Raw genomic sequence first — 24,930 nt, forward strand, 5'->3', positions numbered from 1 at the left:
ACACACACAATAATAAACTGTATTTGGCCCAGATATCTAACCAAAGCAGAGCACTAGGAATTACTAACTGAAATGGCAGTTCAGTGCTAAACGTGCATGAAAGTTTTAAAGTTTAGCAACCAGTAGTAGGTGGTAGCAGCCGCTGAAAGGGAGGTCACAGAACCTTACACGCAGGGGTTTCTAACATGGAGCCCACAGTCTTGTTCTGGTTTTAGCAGAGGTGACAGCTGATTCACAAAAAAAAACAAGTCAAGTAGCAAATACACTCTTAAAAAGTCTAGAATGTGATGGCTAACATTGTGCGCTTGGTTAAAAACGTATGGATCAAAACAACCAAGATCTAGAAGTGTTGTATAACATGTGGCTTAAAACTGGATAAAAATGTCAATTTGTGATAGTGATACTGACAAGCACACAACGCCAACGCCTGCGCATTGACTTGATTCAAGACTAGCTACAGTTAAAATGCTTTCTTAAAATGAATGGTCCCATCGCAACCCACCCTCTTCTGGTTCAAATCTCTTGATCATTACTCAATTGCAGTGGCGGGCGTCAGGGCCTGCAAGGCCTTCTCTGCTGGCCTAAACAGTATCACAAATCTATATATATAAAAAAAAAAAATCTATTTTATAATTGAATAATTTTTCCTAAATACATTACATGTATTATAATTCACACAAATATTTTCCCCATTATCTTATGTTCTCATTGCACAGCTACTGTCTTCCTCAGTTGCTCTGCTTCCAGTGCAGCTTGTTTTAAGTAGAGCTTTTATCCAATCAGATCTCACCTCTGTGTCTCTAGGTAGAACAGAGCCAGAGGCTTGCAGACTCACAAGTGCATCCATGTGCAGGTTAAGTGAATGGGGACGATACTGTTGATTGTCATAGTGTTCAACCAATCAGATCTTTAGTTTGACATGTTGGGCGTGTTCTTTGATGTATCAGCGTCTGCGAGCCGTCCTATAATGACGTCAGCATTACATGCAGCTCAGTGTCCATGTGTAGCTCTGCCGCGAAACTTAACAGCAAAGGCTGATAGATGGTGAATCACATCACGTGATGCAGCTCAGCCAATAAAATATGGGCATTCTGCCCGAGGAAGCTGTACCACACCATGACACAGGGTGCTGAGAGGAGGAAAGACACTGCAGAGCAGTACGTTCAACGTTGAAGTTGTGAAAGTAAAATCCTATGATAATCTCTTTGGGTCGCGGCTTGTCATTCAGGAATGACGGTGGATCCCACAGCCAGACCAGCTGAGAACATTATATTTTCCTGAATTTAGGCTTTTGCATTCTCTAAATGCTCGAGCGTTAATCAAACGACTCGTACCGAACGGTTTAATACGAAGATGTACGTAGTTAGACTTAAAAATTAGCTGTGGTACCACAATGTGGTTATAAGGTGGTATTTCAGCTGCAGGACCAGCAGTGAAGGCCCAGGTATAAAATGCACAGCCCGCCACTGCTCAATTAAGAAAATAAAACACCAAAAATTTAACAGGCCACATCTTTCAAAAACCAAAAACACAAGATGGACTTGAAGCCCCACTTTTTTCCATTACTCTTTAGCAAATCAACTTCAATACATTTTTAAATGGATCCACCCAAATCAGTCAGATAACACATGGTTATACAGAGAACAAACAGTTTGTAAAGGCATTCGATTTCAGATCTTCAACATTTTCAGGCCAAGGACCCCCAAACTGAGATAGAGAGATGGAGCAGGGACCCCCGACGATATATATTGTATAAAAATGTGTTTTATATTAAATGGGCCTAGTACCGCGTATACCTCTTTATTGTGCATTCAATACTAAGCTATTCAAATAATACACAGGTTCATATATTCATGTTTTTATTTTAAACATGTGTAAGGTATAGTGAGTAGGGTGGCCGTGCCACTGACATTTAGAAACATACCTTGTCAGCTGATACCAATGCCAATATCAACATTGTCTGTCAACTGCATGATAATCATGCATACAAGATATTCAAACTGATGTCTTCATTTTAAACGTGGAAATGAAAAATGAGTGATGGCCTATTAGTGCCACTGCCATGCATAAACATACCTGTTATCTTTCATACAATACTGAACTATTAAAATAATGGACAGATTCATATTTAGAGAAAAAAAATAAAAACTTTTTTTAATTTCTTTTTTTTAATTGTCGAATCAACCAAACATTTCGCGGACCCCCTGTTGAAGACCTCTGCTCCAGTCTATCAAATGCCATCCTTGTTTCAAAACATAGTAGAAACTCTGAAAGCCTGTTGAAAATTTAACAAAGTCCCAAACACTACTTTTGCACCATCTAATATGCACCTAGCTGGAACAATCCTGATTTTCTGAGCAACAAGATACGACAAAATTTCCACACATGGACCGATAAAGGCTTCACACATCTGAAACACCACCAATCGTAGTTTAAACACAGCCTTGTTTGTATCAGAATCTACACCCCCATTGAAATATAGAGACATACATATACAATTATAATATATATTATTATTGATTCTTATCCTGTCTTTTGAATTATATATTTATCTATATCAGAGGTCTTCAACAGGGGGTCCGCGGAGGTACTGCAGGGGGGTCGTAACATTTTTGGTTGATTAGACACATTTTTTTCCCCACAAATTTAAATGTCTTTAAATACACATTAACATGAATCCAATATATTGTAGCGAATGGATAAATGGAGGCAGTATGAAATATATTTCAGTCAGAAATGCACACATTCAGCAACACACAGGAGCTCTCTCAAGCTGGGCACCGGTTCACTGACAGCGTAAGACTAGCCTGAACCTGTCCCTCCAAGCCTCCTGCACACAAAGAACAGAACCCGGCCCTATCGCTTCTGTGCCAATCACGAGGCCGCATGTTACATGCTGGCTCTGTCAGGTTCCCCGTGATTGACAGAGAGCCTATTCAGTCCCCAGCTGACCAAGATCCCAGACACAAGGACGCACCCTGCAATATTATTTGAAAAGAAGATACTTCAACAACGAATCCTTGTGCAATCATTTTTGCAAGATATTCCTGGCTAAAACACTGCAGCTCCTATCCACAACAGCCAACTACTGAGACCAGTATATTATTGTGCCAAGTGTATGGCCATTGTTATGAGCGAAAATGGATTGTTTTGTAACTCGACCAAAAAACATGAATCTTTCCATTATTTTAATTGCTCAGTTTTGTATGCAAGACAACAAGTATGTTTATGCATAGCAGTGGCACTAATAGGCCATCACTAATTTTTCGTTTGAAATACCCATGGACTGATTCCCCGCTGCCGACCCTGCCTGTTTTGGACTACACCGCCTTGCCTCTGCCACGGTAACTCACTCAGCCTTCTGTCCTCGACCACCAGATGCTGCTGCTGTTTCTCTATGATTTTCTTCCTGTTGTGTCCAGAGGAAAATAAAGCGTTGGTTCAAACTATCCCTGGTGTTTGTCGTACTGCTCCTGGGTCCTTACCATACCCATTACAGTACGATCTGGCCATAACATGGACCCAGCATACGACACCACATCACAGGCCCGGTTCGTGTTGATCGAAGAGGCGATACAGCAACACGAGACCCTGGTGGTCACCAACACCGCTGAGGTTCACCACACTCTGGCGAATCAGAACCAGATCCTGACCACCTTGATTGACCAGGTACAGCAACTCTCAGCAGCCACAACTCAGACCAACGCAGCATGGTCGCCGTCACCTGCTTCGGTCCACTCTGGGGCCGAACCAGCACGTTCAACGCCGGTCTCGGACCCCCGGGTAGGGGCGCCAGAACGTTACGCTGGGGATCCTGAGGATTGCAACGCATTCCTGACGAACTGTTCCATCCTGTTTGCGTTGCAACCCCAGACCTTTACTTCAGAGTGGCATTCACCATCAACCACCTGATGGGGAGAGCTCTCCTGTGGGGAACGGCGGAATGGGATCGTCATACTCTGCCTGTGCTTCCTTCCAGTCCTTCGCCGACGAACTACGCAAGGTTTTCGGGGTGGTGTCCAGGGGACCGGAAGTCACCGAAGGGCTAATGTGGGTTCAGCAGGGTCACCAACCTGTCACGGACTATGCCTTTTGATTTCCAGACCAAGGCATGATTAAGTTCATGGAACATGACCGCCCAGTGTGACGCATATTTGCTCGGTCTAGCAGATTACGTCAAAGACTAACTAATCTCGTTCGAGCTACCCACATCCCTGGACGGGCTTATCGAGATAAGCCCGTTGTGGCCAGTGCACTGTACTTCGCCGTAGTCTGCTGCGGGAGCAGCATTGGAGCCGGTGACACTAAAAGACTTAACAAACTAGTTAAGAAGGCCGGCTCCATCATTGGCTGCAAACAAGACAATCTGGAAGAGGTGGTGGAGAGGAGGACACGGAAGAAACTATTATCCATATTGGATAACCCGGATCACCCTCTCCACCACCTACTGCAGGGACAGCGGAGCACTTTCTCCAACAGACTGATCCAGCTCCGCTGTGTTAGATCCTGGGGTACTTCTGGCCCGATACGGGGCTACTTACTGACTCAGCTCTCTATTAAAAGATTGTCGAGCTGGTGTTCTGGCGAGGGAACTCGCCTGGCTCCGCTAACTGCCGTTACTCCCAACGTCTACCCTGCTTCCTCCGGTCTGAGCGCACTCGGCCGAGAGACCAGTCCTGGCCCCGGGCGCTCCCACCAGTCGCGTCGGTTATGGCAGCTTCCCTCTTATGGATCCGTGCTCTTGGTAAATGCCAGGTTAGGTTTTAACGGCTAGGATTAATTCTTTCTAAAACCGTAAGGGATTGTTAAGTGGATTCGGTCTCTAGGATAACCTTTCAGAACTCAGTTGTTAGACATACAATGGCTTTAACTTTTTACTACCACGAGGAACTTTTTACTACTTGAGCAAATGAATGCACTTGAGAAATTTACTTTAAATGCAGATTAGATATTTATTGCAGGTTATATTTGGTTAGTTTGCAAGGGTTAAAGCTACAGCTCACATAAAATGTCACTACACTTGATTTGTTACTTTAATTTTCTTCTTCGATTATACTCATTAGTTTTAGATGCCGAGACGGCTCGGCTGGAGCTGGATGTTCAATGGTGCGATGAAAAGGTTCTTTTGGAGTTGTTAGGAGCGAAGGTCTGGCCAGACACTCGGTCCTCCTGCTCTGCAGCGGAGCCCGTTCAACAGTCCTCAAAACTCAGTACAAAGTCTTTCTCGGGCTGCTGCGTCTTCTCCGTTGTCCAGATGTTAAGAGTCGAGCAGTGGGGAGAGGAAAACCTCCGTCTTTAATTCTTGTTGTCCACGAACAGCGGCCTTCTTTCCGTGAACGGAGACGAAGTCCTCAATACATCAGTTGCGATCGTCCGTATCTTCCCTCGGTGCTCTTGGACGGCACTCGTGTTGAAATCCCAGTGTGCTGCCTGCAAACGTCTCCTTTTATTTCTCATTCGGGCTGTATCAGCCCCCCTTGTTCAATACATGATCTCATCCCCCCACCCTCTGGAAAGGGCGTTGGGTTCTTGAACAAGTCCGTACAAGTCCAGGCTTCCTGCCTCTGACTCATCTCTTGCAACATCTCCTAACTCCACCCATAACATCTGCCTCTGATTTCTGCAAAGTCATTCTGACTAGTACGTTCATCGCAAGTCATTCTGACTATACATTTCTATCTCAGCTCCAGTTACACAGAACATTTGTTAAACACTTATTACAATAGTTAAATCACTCTATGCATTTAAACATTCGTTACATATTGATTAAACATTTCGTTATATAATTCATACACTTTATCTTTTGATTACACTTTATTCTGAGTATATGCTTTGTGCTCTTATATCCTGATTCTCCCTTGAATGTGCTCACATGTTACCGAGGCAGCTCTGAGGGGTCAACTCTTCTTGACACCCCCTTCTTGAGGTCTCAGGCTGCCGCATTGTGCCCCAAGTAATCCTCTAAGAACTCATCGTCGTCCTCGGCGGTGATGATGAGAACGTCGTCCTCCGGCTCTGATTCGTGTTGCCAGCTGTCGATCACCATCAGGCCATCCAGGCCTGGTGGCTGGAAATCCAGGAGGGCGTTGTCATCTTTGGCATCCTTCATCTGCTCGTCCAGGCTCAGTACCAGGGCTAACACATTCTGGTCCAGAATGCTGTCTGGGGAGAGGGAGGCCGGGGTAGGGACTGGGCTGGTTGATGCTCTGTCCTCGGACCCGCGATGAACCGCCAATCCTTCAGGGATAACCTCCACCAGCTCGCCGCAGTCCTCGTCGTATCCCCACATCCCCATCAGGGTTGGTATTATCCCTGCGATCGTTGTCTGGCTACCCACGTCTCGGTGTTCCACACCCGTGATGCTTGCTGCGTCGTTATCCTCTTCTGGAGTTGGTACGGGATACGGCAGGGCGGGCAGGCGTGGTCCAATGACGACGAAACGGCCATCGGTGAGGTGGGTGGTGGACACTCGGATGCCATCAGGGTACGCCCATATTTTTGTATATACTGGGCAGTATATACCATCAGTGTAGAGCAGGACCCCCTGGTGGGGTTCTCCCAGCGGAACTCCACACGGGTTTTGCCTTAGCCTCTAATTCCATACAGTCGACCACATTCATTGCAGGCATATAAGGGGTACTTCCTTTGCAGAAGAGGCCGCTGGCTGCTCCTATCGGGAATTGCCCCAGGTAGCACTGGGTGCACCATAGGGCTTGGTTTACCTCCCACAGGTGCCATGTTTGCTCCGGGGGGATCCCACAGCAGATACAGCGGGCCTCCTCCTGAATGATGTTGAACACAAAGACTTCATTAATTATTACATTTTTCAGCGCATTTTACAAGCCAAGCGTAGCAAGCAGGGGGTGGTCTTATTTTCATTTTTTTTAAGGCCCCCTCTCAGTATTGGAGCGCTTTGTAGAGCGCCTTTCAGCCAGAGAATGCAGCCATGGAGACGCCAACACCATTGGAGGAGGTGTTAGGCCTGGGCTTGTAGGCCCATTCCTTCTCGGAAACAGAGGCTCATACATCATGAGCCAAGCTGCTATCCCGATTGATGATTCAGAACCCGCCCAGTAGATGGCGACAATTATGCCCCAACCTATGCCCCAAAGAGCAATGGCGCCGATCTTGTGGAGCCAACGCCCTCTTCCTCTTTCTTTTATAGCCATGGTCATGACCACGAGATACGCCAGGGCCGCAAACGCCAGCATGGCCTCGACGATAGCCGAGACCATCTTCAGGGGGTTGTAGAAAACTGCAGCGACGTCGATTCCCATCCAGATGATCACGATTCCGGCCTTTACTAGACCGAAGCGAGTGGAGTCGATGTGGATTCTCCCCAGGAGGTAAGTAGCGAACCAGGACAGGGTAAGCCACATCGATCCTCGATAGATGTTTTCGATTCCTGTTTTCAGACACCCTACAGCTAGGGCTAGTATTCTTAGCGGCTGATCTATGGACCATTTGCCCATGCAACAGTAGAAGAACCATATGATCTCAAGGACCCAAAAGTCCAGTTCGGTTAATAGAATCACTGGCCTGCATCTGCGTGCTGCGTCGGAGGAGTTCTGTAATGCTTCAGTTATACTCACTCCGAAGGTGGTCATGTCTGGAGGTTCAGTGGTTGTGGTGTTGGTCGCGTTGGTCATCTTGGCTTTTTAGGTTTATTCGTTCTTATCTCAGTATGAGGCTCTTGGTTGAGGTTCCGGGTCTGCAATGGCTATGGCGCTCCAGTGGTTCACCCTTTATAGGAGGGTGGACTCCTCCCTCCTCCGTGGGAGGAGTCCCTTCTTCACTTCTCCTTTATCCTTCAACTTCCCCTTAAAGCACGAGGCAACAGTGGCTGCTACCCCGCCCTTAATGGCGGCACAGATTATTAGGCCCACGATCACAATTCCAATTATCATCAACAAATAAGGCCAAAGCCAGGAGAACAAACTCCCCATCCAGCCCTTTATGACCGTGAATCCTTCTCCAATCTTCCCTGCCAATTCTTCCACTACGATGGTTGCGGTCCCGACCATGGAGGCACCTGTTAGTTCGATCCAACTGCACTCGTGTTCTCGTCGGCCGCTCCCGCAACTCAGCCAGTGTTCTTCTGGCTCGTAACATGTTCCGTTCCCATAGAGGCGGTTAGCCCCTACCCATTCAAATCCTTTGTCTTCTTTACCTTCGCAGAGGCTTTTCCTGAAGGCGTGGCCCTCAGCTAAAAAGACTGTAGGGTCGGTTACTGGGGGAATGATTTGGCCGTTCACGTTCACTCTGTCTTACATGCGATGGCCCAGGATTAAGTTGGTACAGCTGCTGGTCAGAGGCCCTGACCGTCTCCATTTCTTGTCTTTATCCTTCACCCAGGTTACTTCTTGCACGTGGGTTTCATATTCTGCTCCATAGTGGGTCTGGCAATGGTCTTTCCATCCTGGCACAGTCTCACAATGTCCCCCAGCCAGGCTGATGTTGCAGGTCGTGTTTCCTCGATTGCATTCCATCTTCCAGGGCCGCGGGCCTATATATGGTTCTGGTCGGCTCCAAACCCCAGGCCAGATGTCTCTTTCTTTCGAGTATACTGTGGCCAGGTACTGATACTTCACCCAGTAGTTTGTGGTTTGCGTTAGACATGGCACCACCCATTCTAACACTTCATCCTTCTGTAGGCCCCACCAGGTTGAGCTGTCGTCCCTGGTGTGGGCCTCTTTCCATGCCTGCAGGGTTCCTTTGATCGTCTGGTTCGTCTTCAGGCCTGTGCAGTCATATAGCCACGTTCCCCAAGCCCGATACCACTCTTGCCAGAGTGTGCATCTCGGGGAGGCGCCGTCGGCTAGATACTCTGTTCCATTCAGAGCGTTGAACATTTTGGTGGTCACACAAGTGTAAATTTTTTGGAAATCCCCTCTTGGGGCTGTCATTAAATCCTCGGGTTTCGGCAGCTTTTGTACATACATGTCGGTCGTCCTTGGTCCCAAAAGGCCGTGGCTGGCTCTGGAGTATCCCTCCGTGAAGGCCCCTTTGAAATGTGTTAGCTGGGTTATCCATATCCATGGCAGGGTGTTGTTGAGCCAGTCCTCGTGCCGGGCATTAGGTTGGGGTAGATAGATGTACTTATGAGCCTGATACTGTGGTTTGTTAACCGGAGTTATTACGAAGTAATTCTGACCTTCGCAATAAAAGAACACATTCCAGAAGCACTTATCTAGGAGAGGGAGCTTGTTTGTTTTACAATGCCTCGTCCATATCCTGCTCCTATTTCTCCGAAGACTGTCACTCGACCTGAATCGTGGCGGCGGCGGCTGCCCTCCTTTGTCCTCTTGAGCCGTAGGTTGTACTTCCTCTTCTTCCTCTTCTTCCACCTGCGTGACATTCACAGCTCGGCTGGTGATGTTGTTCTGCTGGCAGTTGGTGGTGTTACCTAGTGGCTTCACTTTAACTTTAAACCGCCGTGGTTTACGTCGCGGTTGTGTGGCCTCACAGGTGAGATTGTAGTGTCCCCAGAACATTCCTTCTGCCGGTAAAATCACCAAACACGTATCATTGCGGTGGCTCGCTGCATAGGTTACCTCGGGTTTCCAGTATCCCTCGTTCCCTTGCTCTGCCCATGAGACACATGCCCATGAACAGTACCAGCCTGGGACACCGTTTTCGGGGTAGATCCAATTACACTGTGCCCTTTTTTCTTCTTCTGCTTTCTTCATCATTACCGTAATCTTCATCTCCGCTCCCAGCGTAGATACTTCATCTATCCTCCATGTCGAATTCTCTATTACCTTCTGGAATTCGCCTGCCCAGTCTGTTTCTTCACCCGTGTCGTTGATTTTCTGTTCCCAGATAGTCATCCACGCGATGATGGTAGCTGTCAGGTTCGGTGCCGTCCCACCCCCTTCTTGGACTTGACCGGTTGCATTAGACCCAACCTCAAGGTCCAACCGGGGCGAGGTGCTCTTCTGTCCAGCAAGTTGGGAGAGAACGATCGTTCCAGAGTCGACCGTCCAGCATGTCTGGTCGAACTTCTTTGTGGTAGTGTAGGACACCCTTACATGAGTGAGGGCCCATGGGATACTACCATAGTAGTACAGTATAGCCAGGACGATGCACAGTCCTGTTAGTACTGATACTACTTTAGCCATTAAGCAAAGCCATAGTCGTTTTCCATTCCGTGGTCGTTCACTTGATTGGTCCAGTCGCTTGCCGGGGCGTCTTAATGAGACGGGGGTAAAGGTTGAGGATCGCCTAAATTCTTGAACACTCCCATGTAGAAGTGGGAGATCCATGGTTTCGGATTCTGCAGTGTGATGGCCGGTATCACTTCCGGAAGTGGAGCGGGGCAGCCGGAGCTGAGGCGCGGGGGAGAGTCAGGATCGTACTGAACAATCCTGCCCTTCAGGAGCTGGTGATATAGAACCGATGGGTGTTGGCCAATGCCGAAGTCCAGCCCCCTCCACACCCATTTGTAATAGGTGACGACCAAGCGTGGGAGGGGTCCAACGCAATCACGGGCACATCAGAATGTACCCCAAGCCATGCGTACGCCACCCGGTCCTCCGGGCTGACAAGGTTCCGGACTTGAGCGAGGGCTGCGTATAATGGCTGGCCGTCTTCCATCTGGAGCTCTGTCACCGTAGCCCACGCCTCACTTGGAGCACCAGTGTGCATCCAACTCCGCGATCTGGTAGGAGGCAAATCCCTCATGCACAGGCCCGGGTCCGGGTTCGGTGGGCCGAGGCTTGGCAGGCGGTAACTCACCGTACGCAACGGCATGTCTTGGTTCTCAATTACACAGCGCTCGCTGTTTTTCACGTGGAGCGCTATGAGGCGCTGCATGACCGGGCTGGTGGTCCAGATCAAATTCTCACCCAGCCAAAGATCAACATATGCGTCTTGCAAATAATCAGCATAGTTAGGACCCCACCGCAACTTCAGCCGTATACCCTTTACAGTGATGAAAGCGGTATTCAGGATCCAGGGGGACAGGTCAGGACAACAGAGGACTGGCTGTAGCAGCCCTTGATGGGTCCACTGGACCATGGCAGTGGCCCTGTCGTACTGGAGTTCCCAACCTGAGCGAAAATTAGTCAGTAAAGCCTCCTTCCCGGGTACAGTCAGGTCCGGGGAGCGCTCATATTCACCAGTGCTGCAGTAATAAGCGCCGGATCCACAGAGTCCTTTTCGGTATGCAAAATCTCGTACGGGTCTGTCCAAATAGACTCTTTCGTTTGGCAATTGCAGATATGGCCTTTTTCGTGCTTGGAGAGACGGAGAGACTCTTTTTAGTTCCCGGCAATCTTTGTTTGGTTGGTTTGGCAGCGACATGTCGACAATCAAGTTCCGTTTTTCCAGCAACTATGCTTCTTAAGCGCTGCTACTGCGTGGCTTGCCACCCCGCTGCAGTTTGCGAAATGACTTCCGTGCCCAAGCGGTTAAACCCTTTGCATCTGTGCGTGGGTTTGGAGGAGGCACCTCCTCATCCGCTCTGGTCAGCTCCACCCCAACGGAGTACACACCGTCGAATGGAACCATCACGGTTCTCAGCGTCACCATGACGCGCATTGTGCGGGCCTCCCATGCAGGCATTGCCGCTCTGCCCGCCCAAGAGCCCGGTAGTTGCATAACACCGTCTCTCCGCCACCCCTCTGGGGTGACCGTGAAAATCTTACTCTTTTCCTTGGTCCTGGCACCGGTGTGGTGGAAGGCGTCCAGATCCGTGATGCTATACCGGAGATTCGTGCCGCGAGCACCAGCCTCTGTTGGCACCGGGTCTAGCTCACGTATTGGCACATCTGGATCACAATACACATCTTCGATTAACAGGCGCCAGGTTGTTAGTTCCCAGGGCCCCAGCCACCCCTCCCGCGTTGCCATTTCTAAGCGGCAATCGGGTAAGGTTGCTGCGGTGGCTGCGTACCCTGGGGCATCAGGGCTGCGAAAGACCCTGAAGGCCGCTGGGATCTGTACGGAAGCCAGGGGCGGGTAGGTAACTTCGGCCTGAGCCGGGCTGTATGGCCAGTTCCTTTGCATCAACTCCCTCCAAGATCCCATGGGGCCAGCAATCCGGTTTCCACTTGCTACATGTGGTTCGCCGTCGAGTGGGCTCATAGATGGTGCCGAGGGTTCCCCAGTTTCCTCGTGTGATATATCAACAGGAGCGGCAGCACCCGCACCTTCCCATGAGGCGGGTGCCAGGGTTTGTATCGGCTGAAGAAACTTTCTCACCTGCCATCCTTCGGCTGCTCCAGCTTGCACCAGCAGTCCATTCTGCTGGAGTACGGAGCAAGACGCACAGAGGTGCAGCCTGTGTCCATCCCATTGGCAGACACAGTCCTTAAGGTTCAGCTTCGTCCCCCGCAGATCCCACTGGATGACGAAGTGCAACCGTGGTGATATCTCTATACGACACAACCCGCATACATATGCATCCAAAACCTTCACTGGTTTGTGGGTCATACGGTTAAATTCTTTTCTTCGTCCTGTGACCCGGTGTGGTTTCTTGTTTCCGGGTCCCTGCCATGTGAGGTCAAGGGTGGTCGGCTGCAGGCAGACCACACAATCATTCTTGATTTCTCTCCATGTCAATACTTCATTCTCTTCTGAGAGAAATCCTTTCTTTGCATATGGCCTGGGGGGTGTATGGGGGAGAGTAGATCCTCATTACCCCATGCTGTTGGCACCACTGGTCCACTTTTGCGTTGCGAAAATGCGTTCCGTTGTCAGTCCTGAGCTCTTTAGGCAACCCTAAGTAGCCACAGACTTGGTCCAGCATGCTAACAACACTGTTGCCATTAGCTTTTCTTACTGCTTTTGTGGTTACATACCCTGACATGGAGTCCACTAGCACCAACAGGTACTTTTCTCCACTTTTACCCGGTACCCCTAAGGGTCCTGCCACATCCATGCAGATAGAACCCCAGGGTACGGTACTTTTAATGGTGAGTCCTCCCACTCTTTGTCCTCTCCTTCCTGCGTTGTATCGACCACACAACTCACAGTCTTGAAGGATTCTGCGGACTTCTTTTTCAGGAATCCAGAGTCGCTGCTTTTCCAGTTCCCTTCGCGTTGGAACGGTGCCTGCATGTCCAAGTGCTCCATGCACTGCTTGCACCACCTCCTTCACATTCTCTTCTGGGACTACCCGTCCTTTGGGCAAATCTTCCCATTTCTCGATCCCAACAAAGACAATTTGTCTCATCTGGACGAAACAATCCACTTCTTCGTTTCCTTGCCAATGAGTTCCTGCTCGCGTGTGGGCCCTCTGGTGCACCACTTCGAGCTCCATTGTTAGCCGCAATTCGGCTATTTTTCTCCATAGGTTTTCGTGAGCTACTTTCTTGTTTTTAGCACTCTCAAAACCATTTTCTTCCCATATGGACAGGTCTTCGTTAAGGGCCTGAGCACAGTAATAACTATCAGTTATGACTCTAGCTCTTTTCACCTTTCTTCGCTCCAACTCGAGCAAACCTTCCAGTATCGCTGTCACCTCCCCGGTCTGGGCACTGCCGGGGACTTGGCCTCGTTGTCTGAAGCGCTCCTTCTCCTTGTGCTTGAGAATGAAGCCCCAGTAGGCTTTCTCGTCTTGTCCTTTTCTCGAGCCGTCGGTGTATAGAGTCCACTCTAACGGTTCGGATGGCGTCTCGTCCTGAGTCGTCTTTTTCTTACTCACGGGTTGTGCAGGGCCGATTTCGAGGTCTGGGTCCAGCAGGATGTCTTCCCAACGTCCCCACCTCGCGTTCGTCGCCTTCGTGCTCTCTACCGTGGCTTTCCTTAGGAATCGATGGACCTGGCTTTGCGTGAGGACCCTGATGCCCTGCCCTTGAGCAAGGTCTTTCAGGGTGCTCCAATACCTTGCCAGAACTGCCAACTCCTTCTCTTCTGCTGGATATTTCTTTTCCACGGAGGACAGGGTGTAGCTCCACAAAGTGACTATTCCCCCGCCCTCGTTGCACACTTTTACCACTGCGTCGTCGTCGTTGCAACTGACCTCTGCCACCAGCTTCGTTGTAAGGCTTCGTGGCTCCAGCCGCAAAGCTTCTTTAATGGCTGTCCGCAGGTTTTCCAAACTGTTTTGATCCGTTGCGGTCCATTCCCACTTCTTGTGGGCATCTTCTGGCTTTTCTTTTCGTAGTTTTACATACAGTGGTCTTGCATACTTCTGGTAGCTAGGGACATGGTCCCTAACGTAGTTGCAGAGTCCCAGCACCTTCTGTAGTTCGTTCAGCGAGGTTGGCGGGTCGATCTGCTCCACTTTTTCCCGGAATCCGTCCGAGAGTCCCAGGTCGTTGGAGACCTGGAACCCCAGGTAGTTCACTTGGAATCGTCCAAATTGGCATTTTTTCAGATTTAGTTTCAAGCCTGCCGCTGTTAGTCGTTCTGTGACTTTTCTCAATTTTTGCAGATGTTCTTCTTCGGTGTCATCTGCAATGAATACATCATCGATGTAGATTGTTGTCTCTAGGCCGTCAAGTATGTCCATTATGGCCGACTGGAAAACATTCGGAGAGTTTTTGTAGCCTTGCGGTAGCCGTTCCCAGACGTACGCTTTACCTTTGTGGGTGAACGCTGTCTTGCCTTGGGAGGCTTTGGCTAGCCTCAACGAGAAAAATCCGTTTGCCAGATCTATGCAGGATTTGTACCTTTTTAGTCTTAGTGTTTTCAGCGTCCCTTGGGGGTTGATCAGGCTGGCTCGGTTGGCGACAGTCCTGCGGTTGAGGGCCTTGAAGTTGATAACAGGTCTCCATCCTCCTCCCGATGACTCAGGCTTTTTGACTGCCTGTATTGGGCTGTTTGTGATGGGATTTGGCTCCTCACGCACCACTCCTAGTTCGCTGAGCTCCGTGACTATCAGGTCCATCTCTGCAACTGCCCCTGGATTCAGGGGGTATTGGCGGACGGGCGGGTGTACACCCCCTTCTATGGTGTGGGTGTACTTCGCACGGAAAGATACAGGAGAACATTCCTGTCCACTGCAATAAGACGTTTACAATAAAACAGCTCTGGCCAGATCATCCTCCACATAACTACACACTGCTTCACTGTTGTTTGCTGGGTTTGACTTTTGCACTACTGTTCTTCACCTAGTCAGATAATTCAACACTATTCTATTTCATTGTATATACTGTGCATTTTTGTCGTTTTATCTTCGTATTCGTCTCCCTCAATGACATCCCGATCTCCTCCAAGAACTAAGAGGATCACGTGCACCACATCCAGTCCGTGCTTCAACGCCTACTGGAGAACTCCCTTTTTGTCCTTTGGACTTCTGCAGCTGACGAGGCCTTCCAGAACCTGAAGTCCAGGTTCACCTCCGCACCCATCCGCCGAGTCCCGGAACCTGACAGACAATTTGTGGTGGAGGTAGATGCCTCCGACATAGGCGTTGGGGGGGGGGGGGGGGTGTCTTGTCCAACGCCCTGCGGCTGACCAGAAGCTCCATCCCTGCGCCTTTTTCTCTCGTCGGCTTTCCCCCGCCGAGAGAAACTATGACATTGGCAACCGGGAACTACTAGCAGTGAAGCTGGCCCTGGAGGAGTGGCGCCACTGGCTGGAGGGGACCAATCTCCCATTCCTGGTTTGGACCGACCATAAGAACCTAGAGTACATACGCACACACAAGAGACTCAATTCTCGACAGGCCAGGTGGTCTCTATTTTTCACACGGTTCCACTTCACTCTCTCCTATCGCCTTGCTGCCAGACCTGGGCAAGGGCCTGAGCAACCCTGCAATGTCAAGCCTGACGCCCTTTCCCGTCAGTTCCAGGGGTAGGAGGAACCTACCTCTGGCTCCTCTTCCATCCTTCCTGCCAAGTCGCTGTCCTCGACTGGAAGATTGAGGAATCAGTGAAGGCCGCGACTAGGGGTCAAGCTGGTCCCAGCACGTGTCCCCCTAATCGCCTGTTTGCACTTCAGGGTCTTCGGTCCGAGATCCTCCAGTGGGCCCACTCCACAAGACTTACCTGCCACCCGGGCATCCAGAGGACCCAGGACGTTCTGCGGCAGCGCTTCTGGTGGGTTTCACTCAACAAGGACACCAGGTAATTCATCAATGCCTGGCCAGTTTGCAATCAATACAAGCCTTCTCACCACCTGGTGAGAAGGCTCTGACCAGCCGGCCTCGTGCAGACTCTCCCAGTGCCTCATCATCCGTGGTCCCACATCTCCCTGGACTTTGTCACTGGGCTACCACCATCTGAGGGCCACACCGCCATCCTGACGGTGGTCGACAGATTTCGTAAGCTGGCCCATTTTATTCCTCTGCTCAAGCTCCCATCTGCTAAAGAGATGGCAGAACTCATCTCCCTGCATGTCTTCCGTCTGCATGGGATTACAGTCGACGTAGTCTCCGAACGAGGTCCTCAGTTCACCTCCATCTTCTGGAGGGAATTCTGCGCTCTGCTGGGGGCCACCGTCAGTCTGTCCTCTGGGTTTCACCCCCAATCCAACGGTCAGATGAAGAGGAAGAACCAGGAGATGGAAACGGTCCTCTGCCGCTTGCTCTCCCGGAATCCCGCCTCCTGGTCCCACCAGCTGATGTGGGTGGAGTACGCTCATAATACTCTGACCAGCTCTGCCACAGGTTTGTCACCCTTCCAGTGTGCATATGGGTTCCAGCCACCTCTGTTTCCCGCGTTGGAGAAGGTTTCCTGCCCTTCAGTCCAGACTATCATCCACCGCTGCCGCCAGACCTGGGCAAGGGCCCGAGCAACCCTGCTCCGGTCTGCTGAGCTCTACGCTACAGCGGCTAACCGACACCGTACTCCAGCCCTAACAGGTGGGTCATCGACCCGGGATCTACCCTTGCGGTTAGAGTCCAAGAAACTCGGCCCAAGATTCATCGGGCCTTTTCGAGATCAAGAGGATCATCAACCCGGCGGCAGTGAGGCTCAAGGTCCCCAAATCCATGCACATCCACCCCACATTCCATGTATACAATGTCAAACCTGTCCGGTAGAGTCCCTTGGTGCCGCCGGCTGCTCTGCCTCATCGAAGGAAGTCCGGTCTACACGGTTCATCGCCTGCTGCGCTCCCGCCGCTGGGGGCGAGGTCTTCAGTACCTGGTCGACTCGGAGGGATACGGTACGGAGTAGAGTCAATGGGTTCCGGCTCGTAACATTCCAGAACAACCTTCCAGGACCAAGGCGCCTGCCGGGACCACTTAGCAGGCTCCCTGTGGGAACAATGAGGGTCCTTTCTCCGGGTCCGAGGAACCCTACCTCCAGACCCCCTCCACCCACCCGGCTGTGGACTTTCACTCTGTGGCCTTGGAGGAGTTCTAACCTTCCTCCGGGCCCCCACCGCCCTCCCTTGAGAGACATTTATTAGGGCCGAGCCGCCGACAACGTCGGCCTGGCGAAGGCCCTATTGAAATTGCATGGGGTATTATTAGGGCCCGAGCCACCGACAACGTCGGGCCTGCGAAGGCCCTATTGAAATTGTATGGGGTCAGTTATTATTCTGCCGGGGATGGAGCTTGTAGGGGCACTTGGAATTTATGAAAACTCACCATTTTTGCACCCCTGTCAGATCTGAGGTAGAAACTCTGCTGCCCAAATTTGCATATGTGTGTGTAAACGAATGGCTCTCTAGCACCACCTACAAATCGTACCGGTGAGGCCCCTCGGCCAGTATGTCCGATTGACTTGAAATTTGACCCACATGTCCCAATCAGCTAGATCTAAAAAAAAAGCCAATCAGACCCCTAAGCTCCGCCTACTTAGATTTTCCGCAATTTTGAATTTAGTGTAAAACACAATTCTGCGAAGTCCTCCTACATGCTTAGTCCCATTACTACCAAATTTGCTGTGGATCATTACTGGATCTACCTCATCAAAAGGTATCAAAAGCTTTCTGATATCTCTTAGCATTTACAAGATATGGACCAATAAACTTCGTCGGGGCGTGGCAAAATATCAATACACAACTTTTCAACCGTTTGTCCTAAAATTCCAAATTTTGCAGCATATGTGCACATTGCATGCTGTAACATACCCTGAGAATTGTTTTGCATTAAACCACTAGTGGGCGCTACAGCAAACCCGCGAAGTTGTGCTTTTTGTCACTTTTTGGCGATTTCAGCCTTCGTATTTTAACGAACTCCTCCTAGAGAATTTATGCCATCAACTTCTCCTTTGGTCAGGATGCTCTTAAGACCTTTGTGATTAAAAGTTATCAAAATCTCGCGCTTTCATCGAAGAACCTTGACGTGGCGTGGCGGCCATTTTGCCTCATTGTTTTTGAAAAAATACATTCTTGTAAGTTGTTATAACTCCAAGGCACATTATCCAATCCGCACAAAACTTCTTATGCACGATTCTACATCAAGCTTGAACATATTTAAATTGAAAAAAATGCAATAACTCATAGCGCTGCCTACTGGCTAAAGGAAATGTCATATTTTATACTTTTCTTTATACCTCCTAGCCAGGTGACCTGATGAGTCTCACATTTGGTATGGATAGCCTTAAGACATTGCCTACCATCATGAAAAGCCTTAAGACATTGATGACCATCATGAATATTATGCGCTTTCGTTGAACGCTGTTGCCGTGGCGACGCATCGTTCGCCATGAAACAGGAAGCTGATGGTTTGGTGTGTTGGGATGCTCAAAACGTCATGAAACTTTGTACATGTGTCGTAGGTCATAGGAAGACATAGAGTATATGGTTTGTAGGCTTGTCCGTTTTAAATTGCCTCTATGGCGCCCCCTACAAGATTTCAAAAGAACAGCACCAGCGCTACGTTTCAGCTACATGTATGAAAGTTGGTAGGCAGATGTATCCTATGGAGACCTACAAATAAGTATATTGGTACCATGCTCTAAACCCAACCGGAAGTCGGCAATCTTCAGTTTTGTCATTTTCCCACCGATTTTGGCCTATTTCTAGTCTTTAGACTTTAACGAACTCCTCCTAGGGACTTCATCAGATCCACTTTAAATTTTGCCAGTACCATGTCAAGACCGTTGTGATTAAAAGTTACTCAAAGCTTTACGTTTGACGGAATCGTTTAGCCGTAGCGGGCTTTTACTTTACGTGATTCCCCGTTAAAAAAGCTGATGTAACTCAGCTGCACTTGTTCCAAACGGTCTCAAACTTCACATGCTTGATAACACTCACGCCTTGAGGATGTCTACAAGCTTATTTTCACTAGTACTCACCTGCTGGCGAAAGGTAATCTGCACTTTTGTGATAAACAACATCCGATTTACATGACTTTTACACAATGTGGTTTACATTTGACACAGAGCAACATAATGCATGTTTGGCTGTGTTCTCGAGCGCCATCCAGTGGATACAGGAAGCGGTGAAGTATTTGATATACATAAATTCCACACCCCCTATTACTTGGCCATAGCACCTTTCATTACAAATGGATTTCTTGGTGTAATATCTTGTGTGACATGTGATTCCACTCAGCAGATACCCTGTTTCATGGATGAGCAATGTCCCTGCCCTGTACTTTGATATTGTATTTTGTTATTTCATTTAGAAGTAGTATTGTTTTATATATTAAGATTATTTTTCTCTTTAATAGTAATTTGTTTAGTTATATTGCTTTTTGGGTCATTACTGTGGCCACCTGTTGCTATATATAGATGAGTAGAAGGATAGGACCTGCATGCAGCGGGGTGGGCGTATAGTTTTTACCAGCACAGCAGCAGCAGCATGGCACATGACAGGAGAGTCTTTAAGTTAGTTTGTTTTCTTTGCTTTATTTAATGAATACAAAAATCGGAATCCTGCTTGGACAGTTCACTCTCTTCTGGCTGCGTAACAATACAGACCACGGTGCATCAGTGGCATTTGATTGTTTGTTTCATTTTGATTTTAGTTGACAAATGGCCACTACACCCACCCTTTTCTGAACAAAGGAACCATTTCTCATATTATCCTGTGTGACATATCAGACCAATCCCAATCCCCACACTCGCATACATGGAAGCATGGAGACGTAAAAACACAAAGTCAACGGCACATGGGTGTTCAGCCTGTCACATTCAAGATTAAAGATTACATCAGAGGATATTCATTTCTTTATTCATCAAATACTTAACTTGGTGTTTTGAGCTCCTTCGACTAAAACAACTAAATACAATATTTGAAATTACCTCTCATCTTGTGAGGAAACAGCCTGGAACACGTTTCAATTTGAGAGTAAAAAATATAAAATAAATACCCACAATTGTATATCATATTTTTTACATTTTAATGGTAACTGGATCTGTTGCAGCAAAGTACTGTCACATTCCTATTTACACCTTTTCAAGCACTTACCGTCTATCACACTCAACCATTTCACGTCTGTTAAGGGTTTAGGCGGGGACAACAATTGCACTCTGCATCGATATCCTATTTCTCAGTTGTGTTTTCCTCACTGCCCACTTAGTCCCACACATTTCATAACACTTGACACAGAGCAACACGACACACGCGTTCTGTAGCGCCAGGCAGAGGACGCAGGACGCGTCGGACTATTTGCAAAGCGTTAATTCCGGCATCAGGCGGTCCACGCGGGATTAAACACGTCTCGCTCGCGGACGTGCCGTCCGACGGTCGCGGACGTGCCGTCCGACGGTCGCGGACGTTCTCGGACGCGCAGGCATGAATCCCGCCGGCACGCCGACGCGCACATGGCGAGGGCCCGTTCATCGCTGCTCGCAGCTTTAATTTTTGTTTTGTTTTGTGGGTCTTCTGGAGCCGTCCCTTGAGAGGGGGGGGGGGTTCTGTCACAGCTCTGCCACTTCTATCCTGTCATTCTATCTGTCACTCACCTAGTCAGCTCATTCAGTGCACCTCCTAGTCACACCCAGCTCATCACTCTCACCTGCTCACTGTGCTGCACCTACTATTTAGACCCCAGTCTCACACACACTCACTGCCAGATCGTTCTCCACTTCTATGCAAGACCTTCCAGCAAATACCCTTGGACTGATTCCCCATTGCCGACCCTGCCTGTTTTGGACTACCCCGCCTTGCCTCTGCCCCGGTAACTCCCTCAGCCTTCTGTCCTCGACCACGAGATCCTGCCGCTGTTTCCCTGTGATTTTCTACCTGTTGTGTCCAGAGGAAAATAAAGCGTTGATTCAAACTATCCCTGGTTTTTGTCGTACTACTCCTGGGTCCTTACTGTACCCGTTGCAATAATGAATACTAATGTTACTCTGTGTCTGCTGGATGTATAATGATAAGAAATGTTATAATTTAACAATATTTCAGATAATATATTTCATTGGACTGAGTTATTTCTCACTTTTTTTTAAGGTGTTCACAGGATCAAAATCACACGCAGACGTAAGGTACAGATCAAAATGTGTTACTGTTCTAGCATTAAAATAAATGGATGTTACAAAGTGTAATAAAGCATATTTCCTTTTTTCACATGTCCGTTGCAGAAATACTTCATTGTTATGCAAAGTGTGTTCTATCCTGATGATCGAATCAATTCCAGGTAAGCTTGATCTGCTTGCCCCCAGAAAAAAAGCATAGTATTACTGTCTTAACAGCACAGAAACAGACAGTCCAGCCTCGTGTTATTTGATGTGGGTTTTGTGTTGCAGGTACGACATTAAGGGCTGTGAGGTGAGTCGGTGGACAGAGCCAGCACCAGAGGGAAGCCAGATTATTGTGGTTCTCAAAGACCTCAACTTTGAAGGCCAGTACGTCATCTTGGGTAAGGAAAAGCAATGGGACATTTGTGTGCTGGGAGTCATAAGAAGCTGTGTAGTAGTACGGGAAGCATAACTGAATCCCCTTCATGTCAATCACTATATCGTTTCCAACAAGAAAATGCATCTATCTTAGATGAACTGTGGGAAAACATCAAATTCAAATTTAAAAAACAATGGTATGTGTAAATGCCAGTGGTAATACTAAACATGCTGCATACGTTTGCTGTGTATTTCTGTGTAGCCATGTTTGAGTTGTAGTGTTGTAGTGGTGTGTTTATGTGTGCAGACCGGCAGCGTCCCTGGCTTTTGAGGCAGGTAGAGATCGACACGCACTTCCTCCGGAGGCTCAATGTGTTGGACTACAGTCTCCTCTTGGCCCATCAGCCCTTACACCACGATGAATGCCACCAGAGTCTCTCCTTTGCTACTCTCATCATGAGAACCAAAAAGTCAGTGTCTTTAAGTTGTTTATTTGACATTTCATGACTGGGTTTCCCAACATTTTGTCACCCTGCTTTTGTGGTTTTGTGGTCCATTCTGGAGGGACTAACATTACAGGGGGATGTGGCAAATGAAATGTTTCCTGTTGTCCTCAGTAATTTAACTCATTGTTCTGGGTGGTATTATAACCATGTTAAAATTACAGGATGTGGTCTGTAATAGACATGTACTGTAAATTCAGCAGGACAAAGACAAAAGAGAAAGACAAAAGCTTCCCCAGGGTGGCATCGAAGGGAAGGCTTTGCGGCAAAGATACTGAGTGAGGTGAATTGGTCTGAGCTGTGGGCCATAGAAAATGGAAGTGAAAGAATACAGTTTTGTTAGACTGACTAACTATACTGTGAAAGAGAAACTGCAACTTAACATTGCGATGTACTTTTGTAGTTTTTTTGTAATTCTGTGGCTTAACAGTGGCATGAAACCATACTTGCTGTAAATGTTAAACAGAGATTAACCTGTGACAGCAGTATAGATAAAAGGTTCTTTCCATGAGCGACTCTCCCAAAGCCATATCCAGGTTTTTGATTTCAATACATTCTTGCTATTGGAAATTAACTTATGTAGTTTTAGCATTGCCTGCACTTCAATGCCCTATTGCTTCCTTGTCAAAGATGGATCGCCTCAGCATCAGATGTAACACTCACCAGTCCATCGTCAACATAAAATTTACTTTGGATGAAGTGTTTTGCTTCAAATTGAACCTGACCTTCAACGACTAGATGTTTAAGATCAAAATTGGCACCCTGGATTTTACCCTGGATGGGGAATATACCAGACTGGTTGATTATTTTTGTGGGACCCTCTCTGCATCACCACGAGCAATGATGTCTTTCATTAAGTTCACGTAGCCTGAGCAGTATTTCTGGCCTTGTTTGAAAAGTAAGGGCATTTCATAATGACCATCATGTTTTCTGTTTGAACCAATCTCTCAGATTAGTCAAGAAGTGGAGATCTTCCGGAGAGATAGTTGCCTCTTCGTCAACTCTTTTACTGAAATCAGATAGCACCTTCATGACATCATCTTGACTGATACCACCATCTGCGCAAAGGGTTGGTTTTCCACCCCACATACAGCTCCTCGAGGCTTTAGCGCTTGAGGGCAATTGTACCCGATCAGCAGACCAACTTCACATTTCTTTGGCGGCACAATCTGTTCTGCATGATGCTCCAGAGCGATAAATTCACCAATGTAAGTTGTCGGCACTGTGATCTTCTTCGAGAAGAATAGCCCTCTTATTTGTTGGCCTTTGAGTCTTTTACACGGTACAATTGTCTTTTTCAATGACAATGTAGATTGTTTCAGCTTCACTTGTTTTGTGTTCGTATCTAGAATGTTTTCAAGAATGATTGAAGAGTCACTTTGTGAATCTTCCTTGCTTGAATCACTTAACATTGACACATCATTAATAACGTCTTGTAGTTGTGTTTTCTGTGGCTTTCTTTCTTTGCTATAACTTATTTATTGAGATTGTTCTCTCTATGGTTTTTGTTTTAATTGATCTTCGTGTAGGCATGTGGGATGACGTTTTGAACAGGTGTCACAGACCATCCAGCTACTGCAGCTCTTGGATTGATGGCCAAGTCTCAAACAGCCGAAGCACAGTGTCTGACTCTGAATGAACTTGACTCGGCCTTTCAACGTCAACACGCATGTAACCATGCTTCTTTCACTTGTGTCGGTTGGGAAGATCTTGGCAACTACAGTTTGGTTCTTGGAAACCACTAAGATTTGATTCGTGATCTTTGCTTTTTTAAGTTTACTTTGCCCTAATGCATGGTAAGATGTTATAGGGTTGCACCATTGCTTCCATTGCGCCATAGCTTCCATTGTTAGGAATGTCACAAAATATCAGAAAACCGATTGATAATTCGGAATTATACATATTGGGCACAGAGTTTAAACTTTAACCAGCGCCTCTTATTCAGCCGTTATGGTACTTGTTCGGCGGTGCAGGAAACACACCGACCAAGGGTACTTCTCAAGTCTCTTAATTATCGTTTCCTCGCTCCTCGCATGGTTTCCTCCATGCATCCCTGCAGGGACTAAGACGCAAGGAAAGGACCCAAGTGAGGGAAACGGGGATGCAATTAAGAGACTTGAGAAGTACCCCAATGCATTGCAAATCACATCAGGTGATGCAGCTCAGCCAATCAAATATGGGTATTCTGACAAGTTTCTTGATTCGAGCGAGGTTTACACACCGTGACACACGGGGCTGAGAGGAAATAGAAAGAAGAGCAGGGAAATATCTCGCGTGACGTTTTCCAAAAAGAGAAATGTGTTCAGAGAGAATATAATTTATAAGCAAGAATGAACAGAATCTTATATGTTAATTATTCCCACAGGCAGTTAAATCCTCTACCCCTGTCAAGAGCCTTTCCCTGCAGGTGGCTAATCATGATTTTCAGACCCCCACCCTCAGTAAACTATCAATGGATAAATCCAAAAAAAGAAAGGTCACGGAGGAAAATAGAGATTAACTCTGCGTGGACTTCTTAATTTGCTTTCACTGCCAACGATGCTGGCTTACCTGTATGCTTCCAGAACAAGCACACAGCATGTTCTGAAAAGTGTCACGCTGGAGATGAGCGAAAAAGAGCGATTTCTCAGCTGCTGCAGACAACTCCTCTTCATAAGAGTTTGATATATATATATATATATACATACATACGTACGTGCGTGCGTGTGTGTGTGTATATACATATACACATATACACACACGAGTTAGATCCTGGGGTACTTCTGGCCCGATACGGGGCTACTTACTGACTCAGCTCT

At 47.9% G+C, this 24,930-nt stretch overlaps 1 protein-coding gene across 1 annotated transcript in view; it reads left to right on the plus strand.

The window, feature by feature from the left end:
- pip5kl1 (phosphatidylinositol-4-phosphate 5-kinase-like 1) overlaps positions 1-24,930 on the plus strand; it is a gene marked incomplete at both ends in the record, with an annotated part of 47,093 nt that overhangs the window by 17,350 nt on the left and 4,813 nt on the right. The window contains 4 exons of the mRNA XM_079289060.1: positions 21,244-21,278; positions 21,375-21,430; positions 21,540-21,652; positions 21,937-22,099. Of these exons, the coding sequence (XP_079145186.1) occupies positions 21,244-21,278; positions 21,375-21,430; positions 21,540-21,652; positions 21,937-22,099 (367 nt within the window). The remainder of the gene's footprint in view (positions 1-21,243; positions 21,279-21,374; positions 21,431-21,539; positions 21,653-21,936; positions 22,100-24,930) is intronic.

Source organism: Melanostigma gelatinosum (assembly GCF_949748355.1).
Source record: "Melanostigma gelatinosum genome assembly, chromosome: 18".
Classification (NCBI taxonomy): domain Eukaryota; kingdom Metazoa; phylum Chordata; class Actinopteri; order Perciformes; family Zoarcidae; genus Melanostigma; species Melanostigma gelatinosum.